Below are 24458 nucleotides of genomic sequence, written 5' to 3'. Positions count from 1 at the left end.
ACTGAATTCAATAGGACTTACTTATATGTAGATATTGTTAGGATTGCAGTGTTGCTTGCTAAGTTTATAATTTTTGCAATAGTAAGATAGTAACCTGTGGAAGTTTCCCTAATACCTCCTACAAATGAGTCAAGTAATTTGTATTTGCTAAACTGTTCTGTTACATCAGGAAACAGCAGTTGACGTAAGAAGAGTGATACATTTATTAACTCATACCGACAACAGACTTTAGCCAGACTCACACTGCCTCCTAGCTTCTAGTCATATGGCTAGTTTCCTATTTTCTAGAAGTCCTTTTAGAGTTGGTCGTAAAGCAACAGTACTATATTTCTCCCATTAATTCCTAAGTCCCCCCATAACAATTTATGCAGCAAGGTGTGTTGTAGTGATCAGTATTTATCTGCGTAGCTCAGGAGTTATTAAGACGTTACCACTGGCTCACTGTGACCTTGTACAGTGAATCTCTAAGAAGCTATCATGACTCACAGTACCATACAGAGAAACGCATCAGGTTTTTGCTTAAGGTGAATTTGGCTCCTGCTTGTGGTAGAACAATGCAAGTCTCATAAGATGTTGAAGTTGCCTATGAGTGTTAGACTCAGATTCTGCTTGTAGTTCAGAATCTGAGTCCAGAGTTCGAGTGCTGCTGTGCGCCACTCCTATCTGTGGGTTTCCCATCAGCATCTGTTTGGCCACTGTGAGAACGGGATGCTGGCCTAGATGGGCCTTTGGCCTGATCCAGGGGTAGGGTTACCAGGTTTCTGGTTTTCACCTGGAGACTCTGGTTTTTGGGGTCCTCTCTGGTCCTCCAGGTGAGTCACCTTAATTTCCAGACTCTTAGCTTTCATTAAAAAAAATTAAGTGTCTAGGTGGTCTGGTTCAAAAGATATAAACCAAAATGTCAGCCCCCCCCCACAACTTCTGTTACTACTGGCTGCTCTAATCCCTGCCCTTTCAGGAATTGTGATTGACAAGATTTGTTGACCCTCAGGCAATAGCTAAACCACGTTTCAAGTTCTGATAACAGTTTCCTTTTCCTGCTTGTCTCACATCAGGAATTCAGTAACTATATAACTTTCAGCAACATAAAGAGTACTTTCTCTGTACAGGATTGGGACTTGCTTCTGAGTAAACATGCAAAGGATTGCACTTCAACAGAAGATCACAGCAGGATCTTGGTGGGCATGCACAGTAAACAATGTTAGTTATAACTATAATAAAAGTGTGCATACAGGGTTTTTTAATTGCAAAATTGCATAGTATACATCTTTCAATTAATTTTTAAACAAGTTTTAAAAAGTGTACATGCTGCAGTATTATACTTTTCTAATTAAGGAGTCAAACAAGTTTATATTTTACTGGACTGTTGAAGAGGCAACCTTCATATTGGGAAGGTTTTCATCCTGTTTTGAAAACCTTCCCAATATGAAGCTTTTCTGGGAGTAAAGCTGCAATGCTAATTCCACATACCTGGGAGTTAACCCCTCTGAATTTAGTAGGACTTATTTTTGAGTAGACATGGTTAGGATTGTGCTGAAAATCAGTGGGACTTCTGAGTGAATATGGAAAAGGATTGTGTCGTAAATCTTTCTCTCCCCCTCCAATCCTTTTTTTAAAAAAAGCAGTTAGTCAGGGCTTACCTAGGTGTCACTGCTTTCATTTGGCAGGAAACTAATACTTAAAAAATATTCTGCAATGTCCAACTGGTTTTGACAATAAACTATTATATAGTATGTATGTATTTTTACATCTCCAGTGTGTGTATATGGAATATTTCCAACAACCCTATGAGGTAGGGTTAGAAACCCAAGGCAGCTCTCAACAAGAAATAAAACCATTTAAAATCCAATAATCACACAAGAAGTATAAAACAGTTACAAAACAGCTAAAAATGGCATGATTCTGAATTTTGGATTGGGTGAGTGAAGTTCCTTATCATTGAATTGCAGTCCTGTGCATGCTTCCCTGTTTCAGTAAGCCCCACTGAATACATTGGGACGCTTCTAAGTAAACATACATAGGATTGCACTATGGGTATCTTCACAGGTTGTGTAAGTTATAAACATCTTTGACATTCATACTTATATAAATATTTCTACATACTATGTCTTGATATGTATCTGATTTCACACTGTGGTTGTAAATTTTTATTTACAAATGATTATTTCCTCTACATTTTAAGTGTGCCCTTCTTCCTTGAGGTGGTCATGGTCCCCCTCTGTTGTTTTCACCCTGAGAGGCAGATTAGGCTGAGAGATGGTGCATAGTCCATGGTCACCCTTGTAGCTTATTTCCACAGTAAACTTGGTAGCTTATTTCCATTTTAAAATTTAATTAAAATGATTTATATGCAGGCAGAGTTTATGAAGTAATGCAGAGCCACATAATAAATTTAAAGCACATCCAGCTCGCATTAAAGTGCATGACTACCCCCAAGGAATCCTGGAAAGTGTAGTTTCCCCCTCACAGTTATAGTTCCCACCACCCTTAACAAACTACAGTTCCCATGATTCTGTGGTGGGATTCATATGCTTCAACTGTATCTTGAATGTGCTTTAAATGCATGATGTGGATCTGCCATAGTATGCTGTGGATTCATTAGAGAATTGAAAAGAACAATTTTAAAAGATCCTTTTTTCAAGCGGGCAAAAACAGTTAAAGACAGGTATTTAAAACATTCAAAATAATAAAACCAACAATGAGTTAAAACAGATAAAAACATAATAGCTTCTACATGCCTGGGTAGGCTTGCCTAAACAAAAATGTTTTTAGCAAGTGCCAAAATGAATACAATGAAGGTGCCTGCCTAACATAAATAGGCAGGGAGTTCCAAAGCACAGGTATGACCACACTAAAGGATCAATTTCTTACAAGGGCAGAACAAGTGGAAACTGTAACATGTGTATGTGGAACCTGTAACATGAAAAGCACACCTTGAACTTGGCCTGGTAGGAAATCGACAGTGCAGATTTCACAGCAGAAGTTTTATGTGTTGATAGAGTCCCACTCATGTCAGCAATCATGCCGCAGCATTCTGCACTAACTACAGCCCCCGGGTCAGGTTGTGCTGCATGGAGATTTCTGTGACCTTGGCTGACTGGCCGCCTTTAGTTTTGGTTAGGAACCCTGACTGACTGTGGGATGCTGAGTTTTCTATCTTACTCATTGGAAACTTGTTGTGGTTGGTATGGTATTGCATTTAGGAAATCATCACCGTCTTACCTTTTTCTTTTTTCTTTTTCTGTTTGCATTTCATTTACCTCTGACTTTACTCCCTTACATCCATAGAAGGAAAAACAGTGGTTTCATGTGGTCAGCTAACCCCCTTAAACTCTCTGATGATGCACCCTGTTGTTTGCATGATGGTTTGTTTCTTGCCCAATAGTGGTAAAAGAGAATTCACATACTGGGAAGTGTGGCTTCAGTTGCTGCTGTTCCCAACCTACTGCCCATGAAGGTAGACCAAACCATGTATGTTTTCTCTCTGTCAATTATTACTCATTGGAATTGGGTTGGCTGTCAAAGTGAGTTTATAGCAGCCCACAGAGTAGGCAGGAAAGAATAGAGATTCTTCTTAACTCTTACGCATTTCTAAAACCGCTCTCTGCAGTGAAGAAAGAAGTCTGTAAAGAAGTTTGGAGCAGCCATGTTAAAAGGCAGGCAGGGCATTCCAGGCAGGGGGTGCCAACCTTGCTTTGATATGGATATCGTTGCAGAGGATCCCTAGTCAAGCTTCACCAACATCACAATCCTAACAATATCTACTCAGAAGTAAGCTCTGTTGAGTTCTGTGGGGCTTAGTCCCTTAGTAAGTGTGCTTAGAACTGCAGTCTTCAGGGACATCCATCTTTACTCCTGAGTGCTCCCATCTAACATCTCCACAACACTAGGCCTTCTTCCTACAATGGTCTTCTGGTGACTGGCCTGGCCTGAGGACACTTAAACTCTTCTAGCCAGAAGCAAGTAGGCTAGATTTAATGTTCCTTACCCAGGCTGTCTAAGCAGGTGCGAAGGAATTATCCCATCACTTCAGCTGGACCTGGAAACACCCTTATTTAGCGAATATTTCTATCTTAATTTCCAATCAGATATATTTGTTTGTTTGAGTGGTGTAGTGTGCACCAAACAACTGTAGTTGATGCTTAATATATCATGCTTAATGACATCACTAGGGCCCGCCCCTGAAATCTCAAGGTTTCGGATGCTTCTGACCTGGCAACCCTATCCAGCAGGGCTGTTAGAATTCTTTGAGAGTGTCAACAAGCATATAGATAGAGGTGATCCAGTGGACATAGTGTACTTAGACTTTCAAAAAGCGTTTGACAAGGTACCTCACCAAAGACTTCTGAGGAAGCTTAGCAGTCATGGAATAAGAGGAGAGGTCCTCTTGTGGATAAGGAATTGGTTAAGAAGCAGAAAGCAGAGAGTAGGAATAAACGGACAGTTCTCCCAATGGAGGGCTGTAGAAAGTGGAGTCCCTCGAGGATCGGTATTGGGACCTGTACTTTTCAACTTGTTCATTAATGACCTAGAATTAGGAGTGAGCAGTGAAGTGGCCAAGTTTGCTGACAACACTAAATTGTTCAGGGTTGTTAAAACAAAAAGGGATTGTGAAGAGCTCCAAAAAGACCTCTCCAACCTGAGTGAATGGGCGGAAAAATGGCAAATGCAATTCAATATAAACAAGTGTAAAATTATGCATAGTGGAGCAAAAAATCTTAACTTCACATATACACTCATGGGGTCTGGACTGGCAGTGACCGACCAGGAGAAAGACCTCGGGGTTGTAGTGGACAGCACAATGAAAATGTCGACCCAGTGTGCGGCAGCTGTGAAAAAGGCAAATTCCATAAAACAGCCGATATCATAATGCCGTTGTATAAATCTATGGTGCGGCCGCATTTGGAATACTGTGTACAGTTCTGGTCACCTCATCTCAAAAAGGATATTATAGAGTTGGAAAAGGTTCAGAAGAGGGCAACCAGAATGATCAAGAGGATGGAGCGACTCCCTTACGAGGAAAGGTTGCAGCATTTGGGGCTTTTTAGTTTAGAGAAAAGGCGGGTCAGAGGAGACATGATAGAAGTGTATAAAATTATGCATGGCATTGAGAAAGTGGATAGAGAAAAGTTTTTCTCCCTCTCACATAATACTAGAACTCGTGGACATTCAAAGAAGCTGAATGTTGGAAGATTCAGGACAGACAAAAGGAAGTACTTCTTTACTCAGCGCATAGTTAAACTATGGAATTTGCTCCCACAAGATGCAGTAATGGCCACCAGCTTGGATGGCTTTAAAAGAAGATTAGACAGATTCATGGAGGACAGGGCTATCAATGGCTACTAGCCGCGATGGTTGTGCTGTGCCACCCTAGTCAGAGGCAGCATGCTTCTGAAAACCAGTTGCCGGAAGCCTCAGGAGGGGAGGGTGTTCTTGCACTTGGGTCCTGCTTGCGGGCTTCCCCCAGGCACCTGGTTGGCCACTGTGAGAACAGGATGCTGGACTAGATGGGCCACTGGCCTGATCCAGCAGGCTCTTCTTATGTTCTTATGTTCTTATGTTGTTAGGTTCTTTAGCTGTCTCTTGTTGATGTTTTAATATAATGTGATCCTGGCTGTGACATGGTGCTGTTATCCTTGCAAGCTGCCACTCTCCTGATATCTCCACTCATGCAACAGTAATAAATTCTTCTTCTTCTTCTTCTTCTTCTTCTTCTTCTTCTTCTTCTTCTTCTTCTTCTTCTTCTTCTTCTTCTTCTTCTTCTTCTTCTTCTTCTTCTTCTTCTTCTTCTTCTTCTGCTTCTGCTTCTTCTTCTGCTTCTTCTTCTGCTTCTTCTCTTCTTCTTCTTCTTCTTCTTCTTCTTCAGTATTGCTCACAGCTAATTGAATAGAAAAGCAGGATATAAATGAGTGAATAACTGAATCCTCAAACTGATTAATGGCAGCATCTGGAGGTTAGCTTTCATCATGTGAAGCAGTATAGATTAGTGCTTCTGAGCATGTGCTGAATGTACTACATCCATGAGAGAGGACACAGCTTCTAGGCATGCTTGAGTCCTGGTGTGTCTCTTGCTTTAAATAGGTAGTTATATGAAACAAATAATAAATTTGCTGACTGACCTATTACTCCACTGCAGTAACATTTATCATTTTACTTGGACATCTGTACAATATATAATTTGCCCTGCAATGAGATCCTTGAAATTTGCCAGAACATAAAACCCATTAAAATAAATCAGACTATAACTCCACTGGAAACAAATTTTATTTTCTAATGCCATGTGCACCAATCTCCACCAAGAAATGTTTTTACATGAAACAAAACATTTTTAGATTTGGTATAAGATCTGGCATTGAAAAGCTGAGAGTAAAAAAGATAAAATCCATCTGTGATAAGATGTGTTGAGACCATGTTTCAATGAAATAATAGCATATTTATAAAAGATGGGGAGCAATAAACAGTGTATGACAGATTGTTGCTTTTAATATTTTCTCATATTAAATTCAAATTGAGTTTTAAATGCTGCATCTATCAAGAATGTGACAAGGACTAAATTTTAAAAGGCCACACCAGTTATACATCTAACTTAGATGTCAGCTTCAGAGCTGGGGGCTGGGCAGTAATGAAGCAGCCAGCAGTTAGCTGGGCAATAAATCAGTGAAGGCCAGGCAGATAACGGAGGCTGTCTGGCAGAAGAAAGGCTTGACAAACTAACCAGTAGCAGTGTCCAAGAGCGTTGTCCAGGTAGGGAAGCAGAGTTCAGAAAGCCAGGGGTCCAGTCGGAAGGTCTAGAGGCTAGCAACGGCGTTACATACGAGGGGTCACAACCGACGTTGTAGTCAGCAATCTGCTGCAGCCACAAACTGCCTTTTATCAGACTCCCTAAGCCAGGTGCCCGTGATTAGTCTCCCAGCTGCTCAGAGCTGCTTGTTCTTAAACGACGCGACCTCTTTCTTCTTTGCTGTGCTACTCGCTGGCGTCTCCTTTCTGCAGGGGGGAGGGGAGCCTCCTGTTCATACCCAGAATCCGATTGAGGGGCTTCAGCCAGGTCCTGGACATTCTCCAGCTGGGGAAGAGCCAGAGTTGTGTCCTCAGGGGTTCAACTAGTTCCTTCTCCTGGGTCTGCCAACTCTACCTCTTCCTCTTCCTCCGAGTCCTCTGAAGGGGCCATGACATTAGAAATACAAGTTAATTATCTCAGTCTAGCAATCAGGGCTGTGGAGTCGGAGTCGTGGAGTCGGAGTCGGGAGCAATTTTGGGTGGAGTCGGAGTTGGTAAAAATGTTCCGACTCTGACTCCGACTCCTTCATAAATGGCAAATGTATATTAACTAGTAATAACACATTTACTGTAGTAAAATGGTAGCACAAGGCATTTCATCACCACCACATGAATCTTTTTTGAACTACAACTCCCACAAGCTCAATCCCTGGGGCTGATGGGAGTTGTAGTTTAAAAAAGTAACTTTTCCAAGCTCTGGATTCCCGTGGTGGTGATGAAATGCCTTGTGCTACCATTTTACTACAGTAAATTTGTTATTACTAGTTAATATACATTTGCCATTTATGAAGGAGTCGGAGTCAGACAGTAGAAATATAGAGGAGTCTGAGTCGGAGCCGAAGGTCTGGAGTACCGACTCCACAGCCCTGCTACCAATGGAGGTTTCTGCATGTCCATTTTCTTGCTAGTTCAGGAACTGCTTGTGCATAACAGGTAGGTAGGTGTGCATATGCACTTGAGGCATCAAAGGCAGTCCTCATCTACACTGAGCTGAGTGTGTACTTTCCCATTGGACTTGTATTGTGAATGAGGGTGTGCACTGCAGTCTTCTTTCTAGGACCACTAATGTTGAACATCTTGATGCCTGTGACTATTTCTGTATAGGATCAAGCATCTTAGCTCCTTCACTGAAGTAATTGAGAGTTGCCATGGTAGTGGCCCCCGAACTATGGAACACCCTTCCTGATGAGGTACGCCTGGCGCCTACTTTACTATCCTTTCGGCGCCAGGTGAAAACCTTCCTCTTTGCCCAGGCATTTTAATATTTTTAATATTTTTAATATTTTAGTATTTTAGTATCTGTATTATTGTTGTATATGTCAGTTACATGTTTCATCTGTTTGTTTAATTGTTGATTTGATGATTATGTGGTTTTAAAATTGAAATGTAAATTTATATTTTTATTGTTGTACACCGCCCAGAGAGCTTTGCTATGGGCGGTATAAAAATTGAATTAAATAAATAAAGGAAGCCAAGACCTAAAGTAAACAGAAAACAAAAACTCTGGTTACGGGAGTGACCGCACCTATGAGTATTGTATCATACTATCAAAGTGATGGTGGAGTGAGTCCAGCTACTTAAGTACTTTATTGTTCCAACATCAATGAAATCTGTGTATGTGTAACTGAATTTTTCTTTCACCCTTTACCCATTGCCTCCTCTCCCTCTGCTCTCTTTGCCCAATTGACAAGTATTAGTTTGCAAGCTTCTTGGGGCATGGATCCTTTCTTCTGCTTAAGTCTGTCTTCTGTAGCCCTTGTTCAAAATGACAGGTGCTGTCAGGTCTGGCAGGAACAGTCTATTTTAATTTATACAGGGAATTTCAATCATGTTCTTTTGTGACATTTCACCTTTTCTTGGCTGAACAGGAGGGAATCCAGGCTGGGGCTCAGCAAGATCTGTCCTTCGAATATAAATTTGAGAAAACTGACTTACCGAATGTGAAACTGGAGTTGTAGTGAAGTAGTTCAGCTCTTGAAAAGAGACAAATGTGAGAGAGGTGTCATATAGCTTTCTTCCATTAAAACAATCAAATAGGCTGATATCCCCAGAGAGATTCTTACTGAGTCTCAGGCTCTTGAGTTATGAATAACACAATTGAATTGGAATCTCAGGGGAAATAGAGCATTACATGGAAACTGAACTCCACTAGGCTGAATTGCCTTTAATAATTCTCTTTAAAGTCTATTATATTGGTGCTATATCAAATAATTACATGGATTAAATAATAATATCTTCCTTTCTCCTTCACCCCCCCCCACGTCTCCATTGCCTTTGGCTTGAAGTAGCTACGACTACTCTCTTTATCCTGTTTCTTAAGACACCAGTTGCCTTCTGCTCTGTGCCTGGCATAAGTGCTTACACCTAAACACAGTGCCTTGAATAGGATTTGACTTGGTACAAAAACACTGAAAGGTTTGGTCTCAATACCCACTGCAGGGTTTAGCTTATGGTATACACATGTTTGCAAGGTGTGCATAGCAAATGAAATCTCAGCAGTGGTGGGGTTTGTATGTGTGTGTGTGTTTTAGAGCCCCTCTTACCTGAATGTAGGCAACCTTTCCTGGGTAAGTTCCTTCAGATGATTGAATAATACAGTCTTAGGTGATCTTTGTGGAAATCTGTTTGATCTGCTTAGTTGGCAAGGGAGTGTAAGGGGACAGACAGCACAGGCAATATGGACTCTAAGATGGAATCCAGCTAGACATAGAATCCAAGAAATGGCTACCTATCCACAGCTATGGATGAATGAAACTATCAGTTTTGATATTTCACAGTTTCTTACTTTTCCAAATCTTCATTTCAACCCATTTCAACAAAAGTTTGGGGCTGTTATTTTTTTAAAATTCATGTTCATTTTCTTCTGCACATTTCTAGAGCAATTTTGCCTAATTTACATAAATTGGTATTTTCACTAATGTATGGATTTTTGTAGGTTATTTTCACAAATATATGCATTTTTATTCATACTTTTCTTCTAATGTATACTATTCCTGTACACCTGTTTTGGTTGGAGAGCTCCATTATAAAATCTGGAAAAGTGCAAATTTCAAAGGGAAATTATTGGTTCAGGAGCTGTGAATTAGGTCGATATAGATTTATCCCCCATATGAACGTAATTGTCATTAACAAAACAGAAGTTTTTATTGTAGTAACAAAACGTTTCAGCTTCCATCTTCATCAGCTGCTAACATACAAATGCTCTTACCAAGGTGGCAATTATAGAGCTTTGAGGATGGAATGCTCAGAGGGACTTCATTTGCAGAAGCTAAGTAGTGCTGGTACTGTCCTCCAGGTTCAGGCCATGTGGTGCCAATGTGTCCAGAGAGTATATCCAAAAGTTCTCCCTTTTAGTCAATGCTGGTATACTAGGTAAAGGGGATAGGTAAAGGGGTCCAGAGTAGGGATGTGCTAGAATTCTTCCCAATACAGATTTGGTACTGAATTTTCCATTAATTCGCTTATTCTCAATTGCTGAGGATCAGATTTTACTGTAGCGACTTTCCACGGCTATTTTTGAAAACAGACTTTTAAAAAAAGCCTCTAAAATATTGATTGTAAGAATGATTATTGATATTTCCTTTAAAAATATCAATATTAATATCAATATTTTTTCTGAGTGAAAAAACCCACAGATTGGGAAAAGCAGCACCTAGCTGATAAGGAATGAACTTAAATTGATGCCAGCCTGTTAGGTCGACTGAATGCTTTCGAACCAGCACTGACCAATGGAACCCATACCTAGCCCACAGGGACGGTGTGATCTTTGCCCTGGAATCTGGCTTTGTGAGTGCCAGAAAGGAGTCAACTCATGTGTTTGGTAGCAGTGGCTGACAGGAAAACACACAGAGAGACAATTCCAGGACCCAGGAAGGGGCAACTAATCTGTTGTGTAATAGAATTAGCTGTGGCAACATTTTGTTTAATGCCAACAGTGTGCCTGATGCTGCACAGAATGAAGTGAACTGAAGAAGCAAAGCGAGTCAGGGACACAGATGAGGCTTGTGTTGTGCACTCACCCTGCCTTATTCACTGAATTTTTCAGAGGGTCCTATTCTTAAATCGCTCCTGTTCTTGAAACAAGCTATCATTCTTTAAATGGAGGTTGTCATTGCCTATCATTTCAAAATTAAAAAGAAACACAATTCCCCCCCCCCCCAAAAAATATCCTAGGGAGGGCAGCACTCCATTCCCCACCCCCAGCTACAGGCCTGCTGGAGCTATCTCGACCATGGTGAAGAAGCCTCCATGGTGGGTGTGTTTTTTCCATTACTGCACCATTCTGCAGGTATTCTTCAGTAAGTCATAAAGCACAGCTAGCACAACAATATCTACAGGTACAGTCAGCTTCCATCTGTGTAGTAAACTGTATAATTTAACAGTGTGAGCAAAAAGATAAGTCTGTTGGCAAACAGGAAAAAAATAGTGTTGACTGCAAATAGTGTTTGTTGCTGGTGTATAAATTTTTGAGTGCAGTAGTACTAGCTTCAGTACCTATCTTTAACTATTAGATTGCCCCTTCTGTTTTATATCTCCACTAAATGCTATTATAATGACATTTACATGCAAGTACATCATCAGTCATATTACTGAAATAAAAATGGTATGTAAACTTGCAAGCAATAGCTCATTTAATCCTTTTTTGTGTTTGGCTCACTGTGGTCTCACTTACAAAAGATTTGGCAATTGTGCAGGCGGGTGTATGCAAATTTTAGTAATGTTTCAAAACCATGGATACTCTCCGTAATATAGGCGGCCACTCTGCTAGTCAAATTTTAATTTATTTAATATACTTGCATACCGCTTTTCAAGAAGAAATTCTTCCCGAAGTGGTTTAGAAGTCACATATCAAATTTATTGTTGTTGTTGTTGTTATTGTTATTGTTATTAACACCTGCCTTTCACCCAAAGGTCCCAGGGCAGATTTCAACTATTTTAAAATACAACATTAAAAACAATTTAAAAACAACATATAAACAATAAAAAGCCACAATAAAACGCCAGCATAATATAAAATTATCAAAAACAGGCATACATTGGAGAGTTCTGCAACTGAAGATCAAATTAGTTGTTAAAGGCAGTGGTAAAGAGGTGAATGGTAAAGAGCTTTCATATCTGAGGTCAAATCTTACTGTTAGTATATATTTTTCAAAAATAAGCTTTCTTGGACAAGAGTTCACTTCATCAGATGCATGGAGTATTCCCCTGAGTAGGCAGGTATATTTTATATCCACCTGGATGCAGACATAAAAACAGTGTAAGCTGTGGCCAGAGGAAAATAAATTGTAATACGGGTTGTGGTCATTGTGTTAAAGTTTAAATGTACATAAATTAGTTACAATTACCATTCACAATCCAATTTTAAGAGAAATTTCTGATGGTTTGCACTGATCAGTTGCTTGATTTATGATTTGCTACTTATCACTGATGCAATCTTTATATTCTCAGCCTTACAAATATATTCTTAAAAAAATACCAAGTGAAGTTTTTCTTTAGCTTTTAATTTTCTCATTGCCTAGGTGAAGAGTCAACAGTTTCCGTATTTCCTAATCTATGTCTACCAGCTCAGAGTCTAAAATGCTAGACTGTAAACTCTTTGGGGACACAGATAAATCAGAGTAACCTGTGCAGATAGAAACACAGGATGATTCCTTATACTGCGTCAGACCATTGGTTCATCTAGCTCAGTATTGTCTTCACTGACTAGCAGCACCTCTCAAGGGCTTCTGATAGGATCAATCCCTGGAGATGCCAGGTTTTGAATATGGGACCCTTTTGCATGAAAAGCATGTGATCCACTAGTAAGTTACAGCCTTTCCCTTGATTAAAGAGTAGTGGGAACTGCTGAATCTACATATGGTGAAAACATATAAGCTGATAGTAGGTTATGGCTGGTGTGTTGCATTTCATGCCATGTGATAACTGATCAAAAGCAGGAAGGGAAGGAAAAAGAGCTCCATTGAATTCTATGGATTTCCCCTCCCTCATGTACAGCTATGCAGGAGGATGGATTGTGCCCAAAATCTGTGTATGCCAACGCTGTGCTAGGATTGAAATTTTGAGGTGTCAGTGCCAAATTTTCAGGCACCTGGGATTTTTCCAGACTTGGATATAATAATGAAATTACTGGGCAAGTTAATGTTTGCATTGGTTATACAAAAGGTCTTGCATGATTTAATGAGTTTTCATTCGGAACTGGTCGTTCCTGTTGGATTTACATTCTCCTTTTTGAGCTGCCTTTGTGTGTAGAGGAAGAAAAGGATGCCTCAGTTTTACTAATATTTAACGTCTTTGAGAAGGGTTCATGTGGATCAAACATAATTTTTTAACTGCCTATTTGTACATGCTGCTGGTCAATGTATTTCTTTAGTGGGAACTATTGTATTTGGTGCCAGACAGACATAATTGAAAGGAAATAATGGGGTGGGATGTGTAATGTTTTATAAAATGTAAAATTATTCTGAGAAACCCAAAAGATACTCACCAAACCAGTTTCTGGACTTCTCTGGAGTGCCATTGGATGGAATTAATTTATCTTTGACAAGCCACAAGCACAAGATGTGCTCTGTGCATACGTACCAGGCAAGGTTTAGTCACACACATCAGTGGTTTTAATTATTAGGGAAATCCTGGAATTCCCTGAATTGTTAATGAAATCCTGGAATTCCACAGAAATTTATTGGGATTTCTCAGTGAGAAGATCTGTCATGGCAGAGAAGCTTCCACTGAAACCCAGGAAAGTACTGGATGTGTTCTAAGTCAGGGGTTCCCAAAGTGTGGTCTGCAGACCTCCAGTGGCCCACAAACTTTATTCAGGTGATCTGAAAAATCACATAGCCTCTAGCATAGCACATTACAATAGCTACTACATACAAAAAAGATCATTAAGTGGGCCACCAAGACCCTCAGCAATTATCATTTGGTGCTCCAAGTGGTCCATGGGGAAAACCATTTGGGAACCACTGTTTTAAGTTAGCTCATAATACTGGACAACTCTGAGGCTCAAGAGGCAAGGCCAATGATTCTGGCTGTTTTAGCACCTAATAACCCAGAATCTTTGACTGTGTACTAAGGTCTTGTACTGTCAGCTCTACACTGCATTAGCAGTGTCGGGGGGGGTGGAAATTCCTGGGTCTTTGGCAGGGAAGGAAAGTCCTAAGCCAGCAGTCGGGTTCTAAATCCACCAGGCCGATCTGAAGCGTACTTGCCGAGTCAGAAGTCCAGAAGCGAGGTCAGTGGAGGTCTGGGATCAATTGCCAAGGAGGTCAGTCAAAGAGATGCTGCAGGGAAACTAGGTCTACACAAAGCCACGCCTGATGTTGCAGTCAGCAACAAGCTGCAGCCAAGGTGTGCCTTATAAAGAGCAGGATGGACAGCAGGTGTGAGCCCTCAGTGTTTGGGCCTTAAGGAGACAGGCCTGCCTCTCTTCTGCCTGACCTTCTGCTGTCTACGTTCTGCAGGTGAGGGGGGAGTATCCTGTTCACTGTCTGTGTCTGGCTGCAGGGCCTCTGCTGTCCCTGGGGTGCTCTGCAGCTGAGGGGCAGAAGGAGCTGGATTCTCAGGAGGCTCCTCCGTGTCTCCTGCTGCTCCTGGGTCTGCTGCTGTTACTCCCGAGTCGTCCTCATCTGAGGAGTCCTCTGACGGGGCCATGACATGTACACTGAGGGTCTGTGGCAGAAGAGTTGATGTAGAGAGGGTTCCCTGAAGGCAAGAGAAACACACCCTTGTAGCATCCTTGCCAGTATGTCCACAAAATTGACTAGCTATTCATTCCATTCATTCATTTCATTGGCGATCTCTCATGGCCGAGTAAGACTGTCTTCCAAGATCAGGTCTTTAACGGTGGGTTCGTAAGTGACTGTGAAGGCCAATTCTGGATCCACACAGCCTCCCACAGTGAGGACACAGGTTTCCAGATAGAAGATGGTCACGATGAGGATTTGCTTGACGTGCCTTCCGCTTAGCTTGTTTGTCCCTTTGCCCTGTATTCGTGCTTCTTCAAAGTCCATAGTACCTTTGATAATGGCTGACCTCCAATTGGGACACTCATGGGCCAAGGCTTCCCAGTTCTCAATGCTTATGTTACATTTTTTTAGATTAGCTTTGAGAACATCTTTAAACCTCTTTTGCTGTCCACCGATATTCCGTTTTCCATCCTTAAGTTGGGAGTAAAGTAGCTGCTTTGGAAGATGGTGATCAGGCATTCAAACAACATGGTCAGTCCAGCGAAGTTGATGTTGGAGGATCATTGTTTCAACGCTGGTGGTCTTTCCTTCTTCCAATATGCTAACATTAGTCTGCCTATCTTCCCAAGTAATTTGCAGAATTTTCCAGAGGCAGCATTGGTGGAATCTTTCAAGAAGTTGGAAGTGGCATTTATAGATGGTCCATGTTTCACAGGCGTACAGTAAGGTCGGTAGTACAATGGCTTTGTAAATAAGCATTTTGGTCTCCCTGCAAATATCCCGATCCTCGAACACTCTACGCTTCATTCGGGAGAATGCAGGACTCGCAGAGCTCAGACGATGCTGAATTTCAGCATCAATGTCAGCTTTTACAGAGAGATGGCTGCCAAGATAGGAGAAATGATCAACGTTCTCCAGCATCGCACCATTAAGCTGGATTAATGGTGCTACAGAGGAATTGGTTTGCACTTGCTGATGAAGCACTTTGGTTTTTTGATGTTAAGCGAGAAGCCAAACTTTTCATATGCTTCTGCAAAGACATTTAGGATAGTTTGAAGATCTTCCTCTGAATGTGCGGAGACTACATTATCATCGGCATATTGACGTTCTATGACAGAGGTTGTAATTACCTTACTTTTTGCTTTCAGCCTACTGAGATTAAAAAGCTTTCCATCTGTTTGATATGTGATTTCCACGCCAGTGGGAAGTTTCCCCTCAACAAGGTGTAGAATCATGGTGATAAAAATAGCAAATTAGGTCAGAGCCTGACAGAACCAGTTCTCTTTTGGACAGGTATATGCATTTATTTTTTAAAAAAATGAATGAAAAATAAAACATGTACCCTCCCCCCCTCATTCATTTTGCATTTGTTTTGTCTGATCTGTTGAAATTTGGCAGGACTGAAGTATTGTCACAGTCACAAAATGTATACTATTTGGAAAGAAAATATCAAAGTTACTAGCAGCAGAAGACTGGGTGGGTCTTCACTGAATGTAATAAGATAGTTTTTAGAATGTCACTCTTTTTAAATTGCTTCCACAATGAGGAGCCTTAGTTCAGTTTGCCTGAAATCTGGCATATATAATGCCTTGAAGGAGCAGTACAAAGTATCTAAATAGCATGCTATACAGAAAACACCAAAGTCAGAGGCAGTAGAAGGTGGGGTGAGTCTCCTTTGAAAGCCATGTGGGGGGGGGGAAACGGATAAAATGAACATGAGTGCATTTTTTAAAAAAGGAAAATGAAGTAATTATTGCTTAGAAGCTGAAAAGAAATACAGTTTTGTCCAGCTGTATTTCCAGATGATAGAGCAGAGAAGCATTTGTGAACTGGAGGTGATTCTTTCTTGCTGCAGAAGAGTGCTGTCACGTTACCTTTTTTTAAAAGTCATATTCCAAAGTTTTTAAAAGTTTGAATACACTTATTCTTGCCAATATAAGTGGTAACAAAGTGCAACACCTTGTTGTTGTCTATTGGATTTTTTACCTGCCTATCACCAGAAGGTTCCATGATGGGTTACAACAGGATAAAAATACAATATTAAAATCAACTTAAAAAAATTGCACTCAGAAGAATAGGTGAGCCCATATGGTGTCAGATATCAGGATAAAGTAGTGCAACTTCAGCATATGATATTATTATTATTATTATTATTATTATTGGTTTTTAGAAATACAGGATGCTCAGAGAAATATACAATTATTTTCTATGGAGAAATTCAAGGGCATGACAATGACAGCATGATCCTTCTGCATTTTCTTGAGACACTTTTTTTTAACACGCTGACTCAAGTGAAAATAAAGCACCATGTCATGAACTCAATTTAATTAAAGGGCAGGTGATCGCAGTATGGTGTCTGAGGATAGACACAGAATCTCCTCCTAAGATATCACTAGCACTGCCAATTCAGTTTGTGTGTGAAAGAAAGGATACAAGAAAAAACTATGGTGTGCATCCTGTAGAACTGTGTACAGCTGTAAGCAACAATCTAAAACATAATTTTTACCACCCAGTAATTTTTAAAATTTGTAGTGGGGCTAGACCAGATATTCTCCCATTCTGATATTCACCTCAAAATTAGAAAATGTGGTGGAACAGAAGAAATTGCTAACATGTACATTTGATTGTTTTGTTTTGCATCCTTTAGTTTCTCCGGGTGGCAGTTGCTTCTCCTCTGTACCATTTCCTCCTCCTCCTCCGAAACCTCTACTTTAGAAACATATTGTAGAGGTCAAAATATATCAATATGCTTTCTGTAAATGATAACACTGTGTTAATCAGTTGTGAATGTATTGAATTATGTTACCATTCCTTAACGTTTATGGAGTCACAAGGCTGCCCTTGGGACAGAATGTCCATAAGATCTGATATAAGCAAGGCATGCAACTGTAGTTGTATAACAGGGCTGGAGCAAGACACTGTACTGCCTGAGGGCAAGGCATACCAGCTGCTGTGTATCCCCTTCCATAAAGCACTGACGTCTTCCTCCTGTTTTAAATAGTTTTTGCTGCTATGGCACTGGTGTTGCTCCTGAACCCTCTGGGACCATTTCAGCCCACTGTGGTCCTCTCTCTAAAGAGCATCAGGTCCTTCCTGAGAGTGAGGCATTATGAGTAAGATGGCCCTTTCAAGCTTCACAATAATTTGGGATAGGACTTGGCCTTATCCTGTTGTTCGACGAGCATTTTGGGAATTTTGTATTGTACATTGTTTTTCAATCTTCTGACTTTAAATTCATTTTATGTTTGTACTTTATCTTCTTTAGTGTAAAGCAATTAATAAATGTAATAAATAAATAAATAAACTTTAAACAGTATTTGCTGAGGCAGCTACAATGCTTCCTATAATGCCTTACTTCCTTGGAGTAAGGTCTGTATGACTTGGAGAGTTCCAGTAGCAAATCAGTGGTGGTGCTCCTGGAGCTCCAGACAGCCACTGCCAGCCACTCCATGATGGACATGGTGTGTGGGTGGGTGGATGTGGATGGGTCTTATAGCAGCTGGCCACAGCAAGCAAATAAATGGGCAAAACAGCAGCAGTGGGTGGCTAGCTGGGGATGCTGATCCACTGTTGAAGGCAGACACCTTGGCTAATGGGAGGGCTGGTACTGTTTTCCTACTCCTCACAATTTCATTGAAGCATTTGAGAAACAGAGTTTAGGAAAAGGCAGTTGGTATCTAAGTGCTTTTCTCTCCTGTATTTTAGTTAGAGAAGATTCTCTGACCTTTTGTTTGAAGACATTAGATAATGTAAACAGCCTTCTTTCTACTCCATATAATGCAGTAATTTAAGTAAAATGTCCTTTTGAAATGGCTAAAGCTATTATAGTCACTAAGCACCAATAGCTGCAATGTACAAAAGCTATTTTCAGAGACTGGAAGCTATTCACAAGCTCATTCCTTAACCAACTCATTAGTCCAATGCAAGACTTGAGCCAGGTATGTACTGTAATAAGCTCAGCTTCACATGCTATGGCAATCAGTGCTGACTGTTAGAAACTATCTGACAGGAATTTCGTTTTTTATTTTATTTCAACTAATCCATCTTTGATTCCCCTTAAAAAAGTATTTTTTTCTCACCATGTTCTTTTGGTGGTTGCCTGAAACCATTGTTTATGAATGTTTACAATAACTAGAGGCACCAGCAAAGTTAACCTTGGAGTACCTTCAGACCAATCCTTTTTTAGAGTGCAGAATTTATAATGTACTTTATGTATGTATGTATGTATGTATGTATGTATGTATGTATGTATGTATGTATTTATTTATTTATTTATTTATTATTTGATTTATATCCCACCCTTCCTCCCAGCAGGAGCCAAGGGTGGCAAACAAAAGCACTAAAAACACTTTGAAACATCATAAAAACAGACTTTAAAATTCATTAAAACAAAACATCTTTAAAAACATTTTTTTAAAGCTTTGAAGACATCTTAAAAAAAAGGTTAAAAACATTGTTTAAAAAAAGGTTTAAAAGCATATTAAAAATTCCAACACAGACTGGGATAAGGTCTCAACTTAAAAGGCTTGTTGAAAGAGGAAGGTTTCAACAACTTTATTTCATGTTTGTGTATTGTAGACATTACTAGCTTCTTTAAGCCTTGTGCCACAGATCTTTTTAACTTCTGTGTAGTCCCAGTTCTTCAGAAGATCCCAGTCTGGTCAAGAAAAAAACAATGTTCTCCATCAAGTGTTAACTTTGTTCATTTTTATGATGCATTTTGATGTCCCCCTCATTCAAAGTATTTTGTCACTGAATGCTGCAGCGCCTAGGGAGTTAGAAGTGTGTTTACAATCCAATTAATTTTGAAAATGCACAGTCCCAATGATTCCCAGAAGAAGAAATAAAATGAACAGGCAATGAGAAATTAGTAGTAGTAGACAAAAGGTGTCAGAGTGGTTGAATCCTGACATCACAGCCAGACTAGGAGATAAGCCTTCCTTAATGTTTTCTGGTGCATCCTGTACGATTAAGAATTATACCTGCCAGGTATGAGCAAAGACACTTCAAGGCACCCTCTCTCCATTAATGCTTGCACACAAGTTCCACTATTTTTTCCTAAATATTTTTGTTGCCCTTAAAGAGGAAAAAGTGATTTAAAAAAGTAGCATCATGACACACAACTGATTTCTGCTAAGAGTCTCTAAGTGCAATACACATCTTAGCAAACTCTGATAAAATCCATCTGAGCTGAAAAAGAAAAGCTGTGATACAGAATGCCTAAAATACTTTTATTGAAAATCACATAGAATTTAGTAAATTCCAGATTACATTCTTCATAAGATTTGTCAAAAAGTGCTAAAGCTGTGCAGTCTTTTGCATAATACATGTTGTTTAGTCTGCCTGCCTGCCCAAGATTTGTAGATACCTTATGCCATCTCTGAGTTGTGTAATGCTTACAAGGTTTATTAAGCACACACTGAAAAGTGATCTAACTACCTGCATACTTACATTCTTATTAAATATATAGGTTGCTGCTGTGTATTACCTCGCAACCATATCCCTCCACCCACTTTTTTAAAGAGAAGGCAGTATATTTTGGCTGACAGGCAGAGCAATCCAAATCCTTGGTGGACATCGGCACAACTAAATAGAGTAACAGATCCAAGGGTGGAAAGGGGGGTGGGGTGGGGTGGGGTGGGGCGGAGGGTAGGGGTAGGGGTAGGGGTAGGAATATTCTGTAATTTTTATAGTGCCAGCTCCAGGTTGGTGCAGGAGATGGGTCCAGAATGGGCCCATTGCCAGTAGCTGCACAGGTTTAGGATCCAGTTTAGGATTAACCTTGGTCAGCATAGCTCTGCCATTTCCCTACCCCTAAAATGGAGCATATATGCTGGCCACTGCTGGCAGAGATACCACTGGAGAGAGCTTCCCACAGTTTACTCAGTGAGCTCTGCAAGTATAAAGCCCTACCACTACCACTGCTGGTGGAACCCTACACAGCCGGGCAAAGGGACACCTCCAGCTCATCCAAATCCCTCCAGCACAGCAGATCAGTGGTTTGGATTGTCTATACATACTTACCTGGTAGTAATTCCCATAGAACTCAGTGAGACCTATTTCTGAGTAGACATGTTCTGTGGAATGGCATTCTTCTTGGAGATACAACAGCCCCCCTTACCCATTTGTACTTTCTAGAAACTATTGAAGACATTTTTGTTGTGACAGGCTTTCCAACTGGACAAATGGTCACTACCATGAGTGTCTATTTTGCTTTTTGTTTTAAATATTTTGCTGTTTTAAATGGGGTTTTTTTTGCTGTTTTATTGTACATCACCTTGAGACGTTTGTGTAGAAGGTGATTAATAAATTTGATTATGATGATAAGCATAGATTGTGCTATTATGTACTCATTGCTGGTATGCATTAAATTTTGTATTCCTAGTAGGATATGTTACATCAGTCAAGCACATGCATTGATGACATCCAGTTATAAAGAGGTGCATTCTGGTTTTGTAGGAAGATACATATTTTGAATTTAGGGTTTCAAATAACATGAAGGGCTATGCCAGACTAATGGAAGTGGTTCACTCTGTTGAGTTGGTAATTCTGTCAGCCTACTGTAGGAACAGACGACATCCCTACAACCCATTTCAATGCTAGTGTGGAATAATTGTACACCTATTGGATGTCTGAAAAGTTAATCCAGAGTCCAGATAAGGTGAGTAGGGGAGGCTCAGTTCACATGCCATTCATCCTCCTGGCTGAAGGCAACTGCAGAGTCAAAAAATTCTAGACATTGCTGCAAATGCCCATATCTAAGGAATTGGGGGTTGCAGCTGGGAGGATCCCCTCCATACATGATGTGAAGACCACAGCATTGTCTACTAACTGGGACTTGTTATGAATGGACCTTGGATTTCCTCATGAGCATGTTGTTGTTGGTATATGCCTTCAAGTCAATTACAACTTATGGTGATCCTATTAATCTTTTTTGGATATATTCATAGGGCTTTCATGGTAAGAGGTATTCAGAGGTGGTTTACCATTGCCTTCCTCTAAGCCTACAGCTCCTGGTATTCCCAGGCAGTCTCCCATCCAAGTACTAACCAGGCCTGACCCTGCTTAGCTTCCAAGATCAGACGAGATCAAGCATATTCAAGGTAGTATGGCCATAGACCCTCATGAGTATAGCTCACTAGAAATACAAGTTCTCCTATTGCAAGGCAGCAAAACCTTTTGCGGGAGTTACTTGCACATCACCCCGAAGCATATATATCTCTACCCTTAACCTAATCGCACAAACATAAAGTAAGATAAAGAGTGGTTTTATTAAGAGAAGAAACAAGGAAAATACTGCAGTTTACAATTACAATTAACAATGAGCAGCGTTGTCACTATTATTCATTCATTCAGCAACACTAGATAGACTAAAGCAAAGAGACACACTTTCACTATGCACACTTTCAGAGTTCAGTTCCCCCACACAGAAAGCAAAAGGAAAGAAAGGAGCCCAGAAGTTGTGTATAGCTTTCTCAGAGAGTTGCTGTGAGTCTAAGGCTGAGAGAGAGACTTTCGTATCTAGCTCAATGAGCCAAAGCTCCGCCCTTGTGTGACCAGCACTAGATTTGAAAGATCTCACCCAAATCCTTAGCTCTGAAGCCTTTATCCCAATGTTGCTGGGTCATGTTGGTAAGTGAGGCAGCTGTTGAGCCCTCCAGGAGGAGGAACTGCCGACCCCTTTAAACCCCTCATGTTTTATAACTTTTGTAACTGAACTAACTCCAATGTAAACGTGACCAGGAAGCTGTGGATGTGACAAATCAGAACAATGAAAGAATTTAGGATCACCGGTCAAGGAATCTGTTTTCTTCCAGAAACCATTCCTCGATGAATTCCCAGATAATGACTGCAATGTCCCTACTGTGAATTCCTGATGTTTCAGATAATCACTATCCTTTCTCCTCCTAAAGGTTAGAATTATCATTATTCCTTTGTTTGAAAGGAGCTCCTGCTTCTTACTGTGCAATGTCCCCCAAATTTCCATAGGAGTCAGGAAGTCTGTACCCTCTGTCTTTCAAGATATGTACTCGGGTCACAGAGAAGCTGTCTCCCAGGAATCTTTGCTATTGCAGGTTTTTCCAAACTCTGGTTCACTGAGGCGAATCAAAGATTAAAAATCCCCAATATTTTATTCCTCATTACAGACTGGCCCAATGAAACAAATCTTTCCATTTCTGAAGCAACTTCATGGGCTGCTGCTCCATTTTTGAACACAAGACAAAGCGCTGGCACTTACCTTTAAAGCCCTAAAAGTAATGAAGTGCTGGTGTTAACCTTTTAAAGTCCTAAAACTACACTGACAACCATTTGTTTAAAAATGGGTTGGGAGCCTACGTACCCAGAGGACGACTTCCTCCCACACAACCTGCCCTTCTCTGAGTGTCCCAGTCTTCTAAGGCTATCGGTGTCTACTACACATGATGGCTTTGTTCTACTTCCTCTGAATGCCAGTTGCTGGGATTAACAAGTGGGAAGAGTGTTGTTGCACTCTGGTTCTGCTTGCGGACTTCCCATAGGCATCTGACTGGCCACTGTAAGAACAGGATGCTGGATTAGGTGGATCCACCAGGACCCTCCTTATGTTCTTACATTATGTTCTTGCCCTTTTTGAAGATAGGGACAACATTAGCTCTCCTCCAGTCATCCGGCACTTCACCAGTCCTCCATGATTTCAGCAAAGATAATAGACAGCGGTTCTGAAAGTTCTTCAGCCAGTTCCTTCAATAATCTAGGATGCAGTTTATCGGGCCCTGGAGATTTGAACTCGTTCAAAGTGATTAGGTATTCCTTGACCATTTGTCTATCAATCTCAAGCTCTAATCCTGCCCCTTCTACTTCATGTTTCCCGGGAGGGTCTTGCTTCTGAGTAAACATGCTCAGACATGTCTTAAAGACAGGTATGTTGAAGTGGGAAGGTCAAGAGGCTTTTCCAGTTCTCAATGATAATATTATGCAGTAATGTTCTCAAAGGTTCAGAGCTGCAGCTCATTAATGTCTCTGTGCAGAGAGTGAAAAAGATACACCTGCCTACTGTCTCTCTCTCTGCCGTTTTCAGGGATTATTCAGCTGGTATCTATTTTGCTCACCTGGGTTTGTTTCTGAGTTAAAATGCAGAGCTTCTTTCAGCTTCTGCATTTTCAACGTGTTGCTCATTGTCTGGAAACATAAGCATTGCCAGTCTGCAACTTAGTATATTTCCTGTGCTGGAACCTATTACCAGTGGCAATGGAATATCTGCTTCAGATCAAACTGTTTTCTGTGCACCCAGTCTCTGGGTGAGTTGTCAGACCCAACTGACAATCCACAATGCAAACTCCTTATTCCTGTACTGCTGAGGCTGCTTCCTTCTGCAGCCTACTCTTTCCTCCAATTCCTAGCTATAGTTATATATTTTTTAAATTGCATGCAGTAGGATTTACTCTTTCCATTTCTGAGTACAGATCAGTATTCATCCAATTGTTTAAACACACATACACATCCTTTGGGGAAGGAGAAAGAAATCATTCCTTATAAGACTTTTTTTTTAATGTAGCTTTGACTTTTTGCCCTGCAGTTGTCTCAAAATGTCCAAATTAACACAAAAAGAGACAGAAAGGAATATGTGCCACATCCTATGATCTTGGCTGAGAATTCAGTTTCTTGCTGGTGTTTGTGACAGGGGCTTTAGGGGAATGAAGAAACTATAGATTACTATTACTTAACTAATCAGTTATCTACCAATTTAGTATTCCTGCAGCTTTCATGATAACAGTGGTGTAGTGGAGGGGGAATGCAGATCTGGGATATTTTTTTTTTAGAGCAGGAATGATCCAGAGCAGCACCAAAATAATTGAGGAACCTCCTTTCCTCTGGCAAGTAGATACCTTATTCCAGTCTGTATCTGTATTGCAACTGTTTTTAAAGATGTTTTAAGATGTTTTGTTTTGAAGACGTTTTTAGTGCTTTATCATTTGTTTGCCACCTTGGACTCCCTTTGGAAGAAAGGGTGGG

The 24458-nt window shown here is 40.5% G+C and overlaps 1 protein-coding gene and 1 pseudogene across 8 annotated transcripts in view; one reads left to right on the top strand and one right to left on the bottom strand.

Moving 5' to 3' along the window:
- DPP6 (dipeptidyl peptidase like 6) overlaps positions 1-24458 on the top strand; it is a 717188-nt gene that overhangs the window by 286192 nt on the left and 406538 nt on the right. Inside the window, exon 1 of one of the 8 annotated variants that reach the window (XM_061587130.1) lies at positions 22028-22097. The exons of the other annotated variants lie outside the window; for them this stretch is intronic. Coding sequence (XP_061443114.1) covers positions 22092-22097 — 6 coding nt within the window. The 5' untranslated portion in view covers positions 22028-22091. Of the gene's footprint in view, positions 1-22027; positions 22098-24458 lie in introns of those variants that run through there. 8 annotated transcript variants of the gene reach the window in all.
- LOC133365725 (5S ribosomal RNA) lies at positions 21467-21585 on the bottom strand (annotated as a pseudogene).

This window comes from Rhineura floridana, chromosome 10, assembly GCF_030035675.1.
Source record: "Rhineura floridana isolate rRhiFlo1 chromosome 10, rRhiFlo1.hap2, whole genome shotgun sequence".
NCBI classification, from domain to species: Eukaryota; Metazoa; Chordata; class Lepidosauria; order Squamata; family Rhineuridae; genus Rhineura; species Rhineura floridana.
The sequence above is the reverse complement of the archived record's forward strand: the minus strand, read 5'-3'. Positions and strand labels throughout refer to the sequence as shown.